We start from the raw sequence: 14907 nt of genomic DNA, 5'->3' as shown, positions 1-14907 counted from the left end.
CATGCACTCATCTAAACATCAATGAAGAAATGATCAAATGATTGCCTGATAACACAACACAATAAAGTATACTTTTGACAAGCAAAGAAGCTGGAAATTACAGGTCTGCAGTTTCCCATGGGGTAATTTCAAATTAGGATTCAAGCTTAAAGAACATTTCCTGCGTCATCATCTTAGCAAGGCCACAAAATTTAAAGAGAAGCAAAGACAAAAAGGAAATTATATAACTACAAAAGAACATTAATTTTGGCAAAAAGAAGTCATTCAAGATAGAAAACCATATATTTTAGAAAAAGAACAGTTTCTAGGCATGGAAAATTTGATCTCTTTCAGAATTCAATTCCAATATTTAATGACTCTGGTGGTCAAGAAGGTCTTTTTTATGTTCAAACAAAATTTCCTAATATCTGATTTAAGCTCACTACGTAGGAGGATAATTTACATTATTCCTCACAATAATCTTTTGTAATATTAAAGGTTTGATTTGGGAAAACTAAACATCTGAGGTTTTTAAGGTCAGTAACATTTTTCAATCATGGCAAAAATGGCCTTCAGCACTAACATCAAATTCCTAAGTTATTTTCTCCTTAATATAAAAGTCTTCAACAATCCAGAATGAAAACTGTCATTTTTCTCCCCTTGTAATGAAAATAAGAAACTGAAAAAATTTAAAATATATTCGTATAAAACATATAGGGTATAATCAAGTGTATACTGTAATCCGAACAACCTTAATCCTTCTTGTGTAGCATTTATATTTTCAAAATACAGAAGAATCAATAAATTATGTTTCTGGGTCTCAGGATTTGGGCCTAAAAAAGATTTCTGAGTTTCAGGCTTCTGGGCCTAAAAGATATTTTCTCACTGAATCAGTACAATATGACAAAATAAAGCAAAACTGCAGAAAGTATAACAAATGTGGTAACTGTCTCCAGTCTTCCTTCTCAGTTGACACCTAGAAACTGAAACGCTCTAAAATTTTTAAAATGAACTTCCCCCTACTTCAAAATCCCTTTCTCAAAGTCACTCAGGCCTTCTCCAAGCTGTCTTTCTCCAGAAAGTTCTCCTAAAATTGACATGCTATATAACACATCATGTTGCAACATTATGCAACATGATGCAGCCCTGCTCGCTAATGATTCCCAAACTCAACCTCAGGCAGGAATTATCTGCACTGGAATCATTTAAATTGAGCGATATTTGACAATTTATGACTTTCAAAAACAGCACTTACCTACAGTTTAAACTAACATATTTGATGGGAATCAGACAAGTGACTCCTATCTTAGAGTATTTCCTGCTCCCTACAGGAGAATGTTATCATCTTAGGGCATTTTTTCAGACCTTAATGAGTATGTTATTATCTTTTACCATGACTTTTAAGATTTATTTCTCTCAGGTTTTATTACCTTTCAACTAGTAGTTTTCAGAAGTCTAGCATGAGATTACATGTAAAGGGCTACATTAGTTCCAATGTTACTCACAATATTGAAATAATAATTCACTCAATCATTCAATACTTGCTGAGCACCTGCTATGTACCAGGCACAACTCTACAATGCTGCTGGTGTGCTTTGGAAAATAGTGTAAAGTATGTACTCTAGCAATTTTGAAACTCACTGTTTTTTAATACATTTTTAAAAAAGTAAAATAACCCTAAAAAATATTTTTGAAGGCCCTAAAAGACAAAAAGAACAAAAGAAAACCCAAAGGCTATTTTTACAGTAAGGTTCAAGCTTAAAAAGCTGCATTTGTCAGGCAGAACAGCTAAGGACTTACTTCGGATCCGGCGGTCCGTCTGACAGTGGTTTCATTGACAGTTTACACAATGACCTGAATACTAGAAAGGCATCCTTTTGTAAAATGTGGGAAAACTTAGCACCAGGTGAAGGTCCTGAAGAATTTCCAGATTCCTAAACAAGTGAACACACCATGTAAATGCAGTCATTTGTCAGTGCAAAACCATCTCGCCCTCTATATGTTTTATTCAATTCAGTAACGTGGGGTTCTACTGGAAGGAAACCTAGATGAGGAATTTGCCATATTTTCTTTATTGTGACATGCCACTTGCATCCCCAACAATAAATACCGTAAAAAATGTATTCGTTTAAAATACTCCCTCTTTGCCATCAAACTCTTAAAATTTGCCCAGTTTATACTAACAAAAGCTAGCACATCATGCTGTGACAAGATACCTCATCCATGGCCTAAACTATACTTTCCACTACCTGTCATTGGGTGTTCTATGTTTTTCTCCTATTTTATAGACATAAGACAATGGAGACTGTCAAGGCAATATTTAAAAGCTGTTAACTTGATAAAGGTCAGCAAGGCCAAGAAAACTTACCCTCACGTACGGGGCAATGATATAGGGTAGGACTCCCTTATCTAAAAAGATAAGGAAAAAATACACGAAATATAGGGTAGGAAGGATGAGGAGGACCTATCACTACCACAGTATAGATTTCATTGTAGCCCTGAACAAAGGTAAGATGAAGTTCTCCAGATTTCTAGACGTTCTTTCTCCTCCTAGTATGCTAGAATTATCCTATAATATGTGATAATAATGTTCTTTTTAAATGTAATTTCAGTTGGGGGGGGGGTAAGATGTGAACACATATGAGACACAGCCTAGAGCTGGAAATATAGTTATCAATATTTTAAGGGAATAAAGTGCTCTGATTTATATAAATGAAAAAAACAGGTTTTTATTTTCTCAAACTGAAATCAGCCAGCATTATCAACTGGATATATTCATCACAAGGCGTTGGTAGCCTATCAATTTGTAAGATAAAGAGGATTTTTTTTTTATTTCTACCTGAGTATCATTGGAAGAGACAGACAATCTGTCATCAGGTAAGGACGGTGTATATGCAACAGAAATTGGTGTTCCTGGAATTCCATTTGCTTGAATATTTTCACTGTCACTACCATCCTCTATGGTTCCAATGTTGCCATCTGCACTTGCATTTACGGTCGTCCTTTCTCCCATATCTAAAACGGTAAGGATAAAAAACATGCAAACATATTTAACTTAACTGAAGTGCACTGAGAAAGCACAGACTATTTAAAATGAAACAGTGGCAGAAAAGCAACGTGAAGTAAGATGTATTGGCACCATTTAAAGGTTAGCATACTTACTAGTAAGTATGCATTTGGAATACATCCAAACATGATCCTTAAGCAGCTCTAGCAATGAAACACGCTAAGCTGATGAAAGGCTAACAGAATGTGCCAAAACAGAAGCTTACTTTTAGTCTATATTAGCATTTACTAAAGTGAGTTCTAATGAATGCTAATGTCTTAAGATATTAAAAGAAATTCTTCAAAAAAATCCCATTCTCAAATAAGTTAGGGAAATGATGGGAAATAGGTATCTTTATCATAGCCTTTAATTCGCTAACATGCATTGAGTTCTCCATAGGGGATACACTATGCAGTGTTTCCAAAATTTATTTTACCATGAGATTCCAACCCCTCCCCGTTTAGAATACCTACTAATACCTCTAATAACATATGTTCTTTTGAACACAACTACAGAAATAATGGCCCCGAATATTCTTCACTTTGTCACTCTGAGTAATCATACTTGTGATTAATATAAATAGAAATAAATGACTTCTGGTAGAACAAACATAATGCAAATAATACCAACTTTCAGAACTACTCTAAGTGTAATATATGTTACTTTAAAAAAGGAACACTTCATAGCAGCACTATTTACAATAGCCAAGACATGAACACAATCTAAATGTCCATAGACAGGTGAATGGATAAAGAAGATATGATACACACACATATATACATATAAAAACACAATGGAATACTACTCAGCCATAACAAAGAATGAAATAATGCCAGTTGAAGCAACATGGATGGACCTAGAGATTATTATACTAAATGAAGTCAGAAAGACAAAGAAAAATACCACATAATATCACTTACATGTGGAATCTAAAATGTGACATAAATGAACTTATCTGTGAAACAGAAACAGACTCACAGACATAGAGAACAAACTTATGGTTGTCAAAGAGGAGGAGGGGTGGGGGAGGGAGGGATTTGGAGTTTGGGATTAGTAGATGCAAACTATTATATATAATACAATGGATAAAAAAGGTCCCGCTGTAAAGCATAGGGAACTATACTCAGTATCCTATAATAAACCATAATGGAAAAGAGTATGAATTTAAAAAGAAAAAAAAAGGAACACACACATATCTGTGGCCAGAACTCAGTAGCTACCTGGCAGGAAACTGCTCCTTTCATGCTACCAAGTAAAAAAACTTACAGGCTAGCATGAGGGAAATACAATGTACCAGAAGGAGCACAGAATTGGGAATATGAAAGACCCCTGTTTCAATCATGTCTCTATCATTTAATTGGATCAGTTATTTCATCTTCTTTTGCCTCAGTTTCTTTGCAGGCAGCAAAGATAATGATGTCTATGAGGAATCACCAAAACACACACACACACGCGCACACACACACACAATACGTAAAGCACACAAATGGTTCTCAATAAGGGGTAGAAGCTATCACTAATTTTGCCAATAACTGATAACGTGCCCAATTTTTTAACTGATTTGAGTAATGAAAGGCATGTTCCTGGTAATACGTTAATGTCTGACACACTAAATACTATTACAGCTTTCTACATATATGTAAAGAATGCTTATATAGAGGGAGAGAACTCTCTGGAAGAAGTCACAAAAAATTTAATAATGATTATCAGAAACTGATAACTGTTCCCCAAAGCACTTATTCCAAACCTTCTTCTCTGTACCCAGTTACATCTCTTTCTACTGCCCCCTCCTCCACTTTCCCTTGACAACTTCCACCTTCTACTTAGCTAAGTAGATCATTTAACACAGGTTTCCTCACTCTTCCACGCCCCACTATAAAGTTCCTTAACAGCAATGATCATCTTTTTCCCTCTCATTTCAGGGAAAAAAATATTCTTTCATATTTCTAAGGTGAATCATTCATTCACCCTCAAATCCTTCTCCTGTCTTCAGCAGTATCTTTCTCCCCTGAATATCTTCTTGTAACATTACGTTTCCAGCTTGTGCATGTGACTGGATCTTCCCCAGTACTCACCAACACACTCAAATCTTTTCACTTCAACTCTTGTCACACATCAGCTACTGTCCATTTTTCTTTTTTAAATCAAATTTCTAAAGGAATAATTAATACTCATTGATAATACTTTCCTTCTTAGGAAATTTCTCAAAGGAATTGAAAACATTCTCTTATTTTATTTTCAGCCTTTGAAGCCAGACATCTTCGGGTTAGTCTTCAATTTACCACTTCTTACAGGTTAAGTTAATCTCTCAGTGCCTCAATTTTCTCATTTGTAATAAAGGGAATCATAAAAGTACCTAAGCATCCCAGGGTTTGGGGAGGATTAAATAAATAAACACAAGTAAAGCACACAAAATCACTGGGGATACAAAGAAAGTACTTAATAGTTAGATATTATTATTCTCTATTTTTTTCCTCTAATTCTCCATCTAATTGTCCCCTAAACATAAGTGCAGACTTCTGTTTACAAGGTAGTAAGCTGAACCCACTAATTTACCTTCTCTTTTCACAAATCCCACTGAAATTACTAGGAAAAAATATAAACAAGAGAAATAGTCTTTAGTAGCACTGGAAAACTAAGGAGGATATAACCAATAGACCAATATCTTGAAGAAATTCCTAGAAATTAAGATAAGTCCATGGGAATTCCCTGGTGCTCAAGTGGTTAGGACTTGGTTCTTTCACTGATGTGGCCCGGGTTCAATCCCTGGTCAGAGAACTAAGATTCTATAAGCCTCACAGAACAATTTAAAAAAAAAAAAAAAAAAAAAAAAAGATAAGTTCTATCAAGGGAAAAGGGAAAAGCCAATACTGTTCAAATGCCTGTGACTGAACACATGCAAAGGATAGAGCTATCTGAGAAGTGGCTGAACTGTACCATGTGGGTTTCAATATACTCCAAAGCCTAGATAGAATGCCGAGAGCTATAACGTAGGAGGGAAGAGAGCTTGGAAAACTAGGCCAATGTCTACCAACAGAGCTGTCACCAGCCATGATCATTTAGAATGTATCTGAGCTCAGCCTATTAAAGTGGAGGATTTGTTTGGTAGGTATCTTAACCTAAGGAGGGTAAGAGGGGAAAGAGCAGTTTCCCAGTTAACTGAGAGTGCTGTAATAAACACAGAAGGAAAACCAACCTCATACAGTAGTAAAATCTCCTAAAGTTCTACGTTTCTACTCTAACTACCTGTTTCTACTTAACTAACGCTAAATAAAGCCCTAGCTGGATGAAGGCAGCCTAAGATTTCCTGGCAAAGGCTGGGAGCATGGGAACAAACCAACAAGTGTGAAGAACCCCGACCCCGAGCCCAGAATATACAAAATGCTGAAACAGCACTGATCCCAAGCTTCATGGGGCTTCAGTTTGTGCTTACAACACAGCTCAAGGAACACTAGACCACCCTCTGCTCAAGAGAGACATTTGCTTCTTTTAATTAAGTTCTCAGTTGGGAAATAAGGTCTGCCTTTGGATGGCGGTCACCTCGCAGACTCTGGAGAGGAAAACCTCATGAGAAATAGAAAAGCAGTGCATAAAACTATTGAGAAAATTCTTTATATACTGATCAAATCTAGTCTTTCTATTCTTTAAAATGAAACGCAACTCTACAGCTGAAAAGTAAGGACAAAGGTCAGCAATCTGTGCAAATGGTTTCCTGGTGGAACAGATTTTATAGCTAGAACAATTTTAATTAGTATACCAGAGATATGTGAAAGAATACTGCATCAATAAATAAGAGCAAAGTGCTATGGGAAAAAAAAAGCTCAAGGAAAACAGGGGTTCTTGGAGATAAAGACAAAATTACTAAAATAAAAAACATACACTGGGAAAAGCAATAGAATGGACATTAATGAATAAAGTATGGAAAGCCCCTTGTAACATTCTCTCTGAATGCAGAATCATAAGACAAAATGATGAAAATTAGGAAAGAATGTCATAGCAATAAAAGATATGATGAAAACAGCTCAACAACTGTATAGAATGAAATGTGGAAGGGAAGAATGGAAAGAAAGTGGAGATTTAATAGCTAAAGACATAAGAGAAAAATCACTAGAATGGTGAAAAGTTATGAAAAGAATTCAACAGCTAGTTCTGATTAAAAAAACGAAAGTAAAATCACACCCAGGCACCCACAAAAAGATAAAAAGTATCTTTTAATGAACCAGAAATACAGAAAACTTACTTAACTTGATAAAGAGCATCCTCCAAAACACAGCAATCATCAAACTTACTAGTGAACTACAGCAATAATGTCAAAAAACACTGAGGACTCCTGCCACCATTAACCCAACTCAACATTTTCTAGAGGTTCAGACTAATGTTATATAACAAAACTGAATGACAAAAATGAAGTATAAATATTGCAAAGGAAGAAACAAAGATAAAATATCATTATCTAGAAAAACCCAAGATAATCAAATGAAAAACATTTAGAAACAATTATTAAACTTATTTTTTGAACTTAATGAATTGGTTCCAAAGTTTATGTATACATTTAATAGATATTTAAAAAACGGATGGGGAGGGACTTGCATTTTAAAGATCAAAATATACAATAAAGTTAAACTACTTAAAACAATTCAACACTGGATAAGAATAAACAGCTCAAAGTAACTGCACAGAAAACTCCAACAGGATCATTTAGGATAAAACTGGGATTTCAAATTAATTAGGAAAGGAAGTATTATTCTGTAGGTTATAACTAGCTATCCAATCTCATACCATACAAAAAAATAAATTTCAGATAAATTAAAAATTTAAATTCAGGGACTTCCTAGGTGGCACAGTGGTTAAGAATCTGCCTGCCAATGCAGGGTACACGGATTTGATCCCTGCCCCAGGAAGACCCCACATGCTGCAGAGCAACTAAGCCCATGTGCCACAACTATTGAGCCTGTGCTCTAGAACCCGTGAGCCACAACTATTGAGCCCATATGCCACAACTACTGAAGACCGTGCACCTAGAGCCTGTGCACTGAAACAAGAAAAGCCACCACAATGAGAACCCTGCACACCATAATGAAGAGTAGCCCCTACTTGCCACAACTAGAGAAAGCCCGTGTGCAGCAACGAAGACCCAACACAGCCAATAAATAAATAAAGAAATAAATAAAATTTGAAATTCAAAAAATGAAAAAAGTATTAGAAAAACATATGGTAGAATATTTTTATAATCTTAAGGTGGTAAAATCCATTCTAAGCAAGACAAAAACAGAATCTCAAAGAAAAAGGCTTTGTTAAATTTTTTATGTATGGTCAAATATCTGCTCAGAACAGTAACAACATAAGCAGAGGTAAACAAAACAAAGACTGACTGGAAAAAAATATTTACAATACAATGAAGAAGGGTTAATCTCTTTTTTTTTTTTTGGGGTTAATCTCTTAATATGAAGAAATCTTGAAATAAAAAACTGAATGCAAAAATGGGCAAAAGATAGGAATAGGCAATTCAGAAAAGTATAAACAGCCCACAGACACTCAGCTGGGCCATGAAATTGCCAGTATTTGACCTACAAAAATAATGACTGCTTCCTATGTTTTCATCATACAAATAATCAAAGAAACATAAATTAAAACAATAAGATATAGTCCATCTATTAAAGTGATGTTAGACAAAGCACTGTATATAAATTTTAAATGTTCATACAACTTGGTCAAGTATTCCTTTTTAATAAATTCATCCTAAAGTGCAAAATGATATCTATAAGAATGCTTCATGAGAGCCATGCAAAGCAAAAACTAGTAAATAATCTAAATGCTAGTATTAATCACAGATTATTTAAATGTTACAGACCACCAATATAATCAAGTACAATCTGACATGAAAGGAAAACTATAATTTAGTATGTGACAACAGCAGATTATACAACAGTAAGTATAGTATGTTCCCATTTATATTTAAATATATGAATGCAGGCATGCATGAAAAATACTATTAAAAAAACTTTTAAAAGGCAAAAAACATCACATCAAGGCCAAAAGCCTTGGGCAAGTAAGGAAGTGAGAGAAAATATTTGCAAAATATATCACAGAATCCTAACATATTAAAGGATTCTTTGAAATTATAGGGGAAAAAAGATAAAAACCTGATAGAATGAACAAAAGACATGAATAGATGACTCAATTAAAAAAAAAGATATACAATGGTCCTCAAACATGACAAGATATTTAATTTCACTCGTAGAGAAATGCAAATTAAAACCAAAGTAAGATACAATTCTCACCTATCAGGTTGGCAAAAATTCAAAACCTTAAAGTCCACTGGCAGCTGTGGAGAAAAAGGCACTCTCGTATGTTGTCGTTAAGAAGGCAAAACAATACATCTATGAAGAGAAACTCAGCAAAGACTAACATACCTTCACATCCATTTACCACCTGACCTAGTAATCTCACCTCTATGAATTTGCCCAGAGGATAAACCTCCACAAATATGAAAAAAATACAGATACACATGGTTATTCACTGCAGCTTTATTTTTAACAGCAAAATACTGGAAACAACCAAAGTTCCAGTCAGCAGGGGACTGGCTGAATAAACTATGATATATCCACATAATAGAGTATTATGCGGAGAGACAAAAGAAAAACAAATAAGGGAAATCTCTATCACCTGAAATAGTGATTTCTAGTATGTATCAGGTGAAAAAAGGGGAAGACACAGAAGATACACAGTGTTCTATCAAAAAGAAAGAGAAATAATCAACTATTTGCTTACTTCTCTGGGGAAACACACACACACACAATTATAAACTACAAGCTAATGAGAGTGGTTTACCTACAAGGCAGGTCAGCAAGGGAAAAAATGGATGGAAGAGTTCTCTGAGTAAATATTTCACATAATTATTAAAGTTTGAATCATGTAAATGTTCTTCAATTTAAAAAGTTAAATCAGAGTATTTCGTCTTGTGGAACTGAAAACCACAGCCACAGAAAGATAGAGAAAATGAAAAAGCAGAGGACTTTGTACCAGATGAAGGGACAGGATACAACCCCAGAAAAACAAGTAAATGAAAAGGAGATAGGCACCCTCCCAGAAAAAGAATTCAGAATAATGATGGTGAAGATGATCCAGGACTTTTAAAAAAGACTGGATGCAAAGATCAAAAAGTTTACTAAAGACCTAGATGAATTAAAGAGCAAACAGATATGCAACACAATAACTGAAATGAAAAATACACTAGAAGGAACCAATAGCAGATTAACTGAGGCAGAAGGGCGAATAAGTGAGCTGGAAGACAGAATGGTGATAATCACTGATGCAGAAAAGAATAAAGAAAAAAGAATGAAAAGAACTGAAGACAGCCTAAAAGACCTCTGGGACAATGTTAAATGCACCAACATTCGCATTATAGGGGTCCCAGAAGGAGAAAAGAGAGAGAAAGGATCCGAGAAAATATTGGAAGAGATTATAGTTGAAAACTTCCCTAACGTGGGAAAGGAAATAGCTACCCAAGTCCAGGAAGCACAGAGAGTCCCAGGTAGGATAAACCCAAGGAGAAACACACCAAGACATACAGTAGTCAAATTGACACAAATTAAAGACAGAAAAAAGTTATTAAAAGCAACAAAGGAAAAATGACAAATAACATATAAGGGAACTCCCATAAGGGTAACAGCTGATTTCTCAGCAGAAACTCTGCAAGCCGGAAGGGAGTGGCATGATATATTTCAAGTGATGAAAGCGAAGAACCTACAACCAAGAATACTCTACCCAGCAAGGATCTCATTCAGATTCGAGGGAGAAATCAAAAGCTTTACAGACAAGCCACAGCTAAGAGAATTCAGCACCACCAAACCAGCCCTACAACAAATGCTAAAGGAACTTCTCTAAGTGGGAAACATAAGAGAAGAAAAGGACCTACAAAAACAAAAAAACAATTAAGAAAATGGTACTAGGAACATACATATTGATAATTACCTTGAATGTAAATGGACTAAATGCCCCAACCAGAAGACACAGACTGGCTGAATGGATACAAAAACAAGACCCATATATATGCTGTCTCGAAGAGACCCACTTCAGACCTAGGGACACATACAGACGGAAAGTGAGGGGATAGAAAAAGATATTCCATGCAAATGAAAATCAAAAGAAAGCTGGAGTAGCAATACTCATATCAGATCAAATAGACTTTAAAATAAAAAATGTTACAAGAGACAAGAAAGGACATTACATAAAGATCAAGGGATCAATCCAAGAAGAGGAGATAACAATTATAAATATATATGCACCCAATATAGAAGCACCTCAATACATAAGGCAAATGCTAACAACTATGAAAGAGGAAATGCAAGGCAGAAATAGAGACATAGATGTAGAGAACAAACATATGGACACCAAGTGGGGAAAGCGGGGAGGGCTGGGGGGTGAATGAATTGGGAGATTGGGATACCAAATTGTACACTCTAAATATATGCTGTTTGTTGTCTGTTAACTGTATCTCAATAAAAGTACTTAAAAAAAAAAAACCACTTACTATTGATCCTACAGCCCATCCTCTCTATACCCACTGCCCTCATCTGTACCATCTCACCTGGTTCATACAAAATTCCCCTTACTATACTCCTTTCAAAAAAAAAAGTTAAATCAATAAAAATAGTTAATACAAGTAACTTCTGAACACAGTACTCTCATTCTTCATCTTTAGTGGAATATATTCTAAGGACACATATAATTGAAAGAAATTCTGCACTTTAATTAATTGGTTTGTTCTTAGTAATGGCACACTGTTTTTAGAAACCTGGGAAAAGAGAGAGATAAGCATGAAATGAATGAAGATGAAGAGAAACCCTGTGGTGCTGGATGTGAACTGGAACTAATAATATCATCTTGTGATTGTAAATCTCCTGTTTTGGTCCACTGGAAAAGCCTAAAAGCAATAACACCTCAGTAGCAATGACCACACCTAGTACCTAGGTCTTGGTCTCTAAATACAATTGCCCACTAAAAAGAATAAGGACTCCCTGAAGAACTAGTTGACTCCAGGGCTGGGATGAGGGAAAGTTGAAGGTGAACCTAGAACATCTTACTGTTCCAGAAAAATAGGAAATGCCAAAAGACTAATGCAATTACATCAAGACAGAGGGGCTGGCTTGAAGGGATTCCTACTGGCCAGCTCAGGAACAAAGAATAATGATGGTAAAGGATTATAACACATTGAATAATAAAAGAGTTCATGAGCTCATAGTATTATTTTTTAAAATGGAGGTGCTCCTCTCCATAGAAAAATGTTAATTAATATTAGAATTATGAAATCACTATATTGCAATCCATGTAATATCAAGGGATCACCAAGTGAATGGATCTTCATGTGATCTCAAAGTATCACTCTCAGATTACTTATTAATTATAAAAAGGAAAATGTTCCCTTACAATGAAGAGAGCTGGTGGTCATCATCTTAACCAAGTGATCTAACATTATCACCAACAGGGAGTAACTTAATTATGCACCAATTTATATGATGTGATAAGAAAAACCAACATTACCTATGCAGTATTCTTGCCAAATATGTTTAATCTAAATCGAAATAAGGAAACCATCAGACCAATTCAAAATGTGCAACATTCTACAAAACAATATTATATTCTTAAAAATAAAAGTAAATGTTATGAAAGATGGAAAAAAAGGCAAGAGGACTTGTTCTAAACTAAGAGACCAAAGAGACATAATCAAATGCAGTGAGTGTACCTAAAATGGATTCTGGACTAAAAAAAGAAAAAAAGAAAAAAAAAAAGGATATAAGAAACAGTTGGGGACAACTAGGAACATTTTAAAATGTATTTATATTAGATATTCTTAAGAGTGTTATTTTTCTTAGGTGTGAAAATGGAATTGTGGTTATGTATGAGAATGCCCTTATTCTTAGAAGATATATGCTGAGTTATTTAGGGGTAAAGCATCATGTTGTATATACAGCCAATTTTCAAATGGTTTACCAAAGACAAACACACACACACACACACACACACACACATATACACACATGTTTATTTAAAGACAAGTAAAACAAATGTAGCAAAATTGTTAATAATTAGTGATCTAGAAAAGGATATACAGTTTTCACTATACTGTTCTTTGAACTATTCTCTAAGTTTGAAAGTTTTATAAAAGGCAGAAAAATGAAAGAGCTTTCACTTCGCACTCTGTATTTATATGTATTAGAGACTGGCAATTTTTTATGGTAAAGGGCCAGACAGTAAACATTTTAGGCTTTGCTAGCATATAATCTTTGTTGCCCTTACTCAACTTTATTTTGTAGTTCAAAGGCAGCCACTATAGGCAATACATAAACAAATGAGCATGGCTGTGTCCCAATAAAACTTAACAAAAATAGGCAGCAGGCCAAATTTGGCTCATGGAACATAATTTTCCAACCCCTAATATACATTATAAAATTTCAAAAGAATGTATGGGTACTTAATGTTCTTTCTTCCCTTATTATAAGTTTATGGTGTTTTGAAAAAATTCATACTCCCCAAGATCATGTTCTCTTCTTTAGCCTCTACACTTTCCCATTTGGTAATCCGCTTCAAGTACTAATTTTAACAGAATGACTCCCACCTACACACCTGCCTTGATATATCTTGGGCCAGAGTTCTATATTTCCATTACATATTTCATAAACATTTCCACATGAATGGCACACATGAAGGTCAAATTCAATGTCAAAATAAAAATTACTACCCTTTTTTCCCATGCCAGGGTCTACTCCACCAATTCTACCAAAAGTACTACCACCCACTTACCCATTTAGGCTCAAAAACTGAGAGACTGTGCAGAAAAGACCTAACACGGTAGGCCTGAGACTGCCTATCCTTAGAAAGGCCTGCTTGCAAGGCTGGCCCTTGGCTGGAACCTTGGAACTTGGGAGGGTTCTCACTATTCCCAGAATTAATAAAAGTGGCTCACTGTGCCTCAATAATTTGTGCAAATAATGTGGTTTATGCTGGAACAGCAGCTTTCCCTCTGGGAATCAGGAATTTTGGTATATGCAGATAAAGGGTGCCTACACAACCAAGCCCCAATAAAAACTCTGGGCACTCAGAGCTGCCCTGGGAGACAACATTTCACAATTCAATGCTTGAGGGAATAAGTTTCTCGTTTAACTCCATCAGGAGAGGACTCCTGGAAGCATGCACCTGATTGCCTCCAAACTTTGCCCCATACACCTTTTCCCTTTGATGATTTTGCCTTGTATCTTGACACATAATAAATCACAGTGGTGAGGGTAACTATGATGAGCGCTGTGAATCAACAAATCCTGAGGTAATCGTGGGGACTTTTGACTTTTTATTCTCTCTTTCACATAGATTTCAGTCAGTTGCGAACTCTTCTTGATTGGACATCCATTACCTTACTTCTCATTCATTTTTTCCTCTTTATTTCCACTCTTACTGTCTATTTAGGTTTTGATTACTGCACTGGTCTTTTACTGCACTTCATATTTCCCCACTTAGCTTGCTAAAACATTATTCTGATTACTTCATTACTTAGTTCTAAAATTTAAAATCTTCACTGGTAACTTATTTTGTCTTAGAACGAAGTCCAAAATCCTAAAGCTGGAATTTATAACCATCCATTGGTGGGCTCCAACTACTTCTTCAAACTTATTTTCCACTGTATGACACCACATATTCTACACTTCAGCCAAAGTACCACCTGCCAACTCCCAAATCATTCTCTCCTCTAGACTTTAGCTAACAGTTCCCAATGTATAAAACACCACTCACATACCTGCGTGAATCTGTACAGTATAAGCTCAAGTGTCACCTCCTACATGAAGCCCTCTGGATAATTTTAGCTAGAAATAATCATTCTTTTTTTT

The 14907-nt window shown here is 35.3% G+C and overlaps 1 protein-coding gene across 3 annotated transcripts in view; it reads right to left on the bottom strand.

Moving 5' to 3' along the window:
- The window catches only part of ARFGEF1 (ADP ribosylation factor guanine nucleotide exchange factor 1), a 126729-nt gene that overhangs the window by 55807 nt on the left and 56015 nt on the right, over positions 1-14907 (bottom strand). For all 3 annotated transcript variants that reach the window (XR_009053699.1, XM_057734705.1, XM_057734706.1), the window contains exons 8-9: positions 2819-2994; positions 1780-1913 (exon numbers count right to left, since the gene is read on the bottom strand). Coding sequence is in view for 2 of the 3 variants with exons in the window: in XM_057734705.1 (XP_057590688.1) it covers positions 1780-1913; positions 2819-2994 (310 nt within the window). In the remaining variant the exon portion in view is untranslated. The remainder of the gene's footprint in view (positions 1-1779; positions 1914-2818; positions 2995-14907) is intronic.

Source organism: Hippopotamus amphibius, chromosome 5 (genome assembly GCF_030028045.1).
Source record: "Hippopotamus amphibius kiboko isolate mHipAmp2 chromosome 5, mHipAmp2.hap2, whole genome shotgun sequence".
Lineage (NCBI taxonomy): Eukaryota > Metazoa > Chordata > Mammalia > Artiodactyla > Hippopotamidae > Hippopotamus > Hippopotamus amphibius.
Note: the sequence above shows the minus strand (reverse complement) of the source record. Positions and strands in the feature narration are given on the sequence as shown.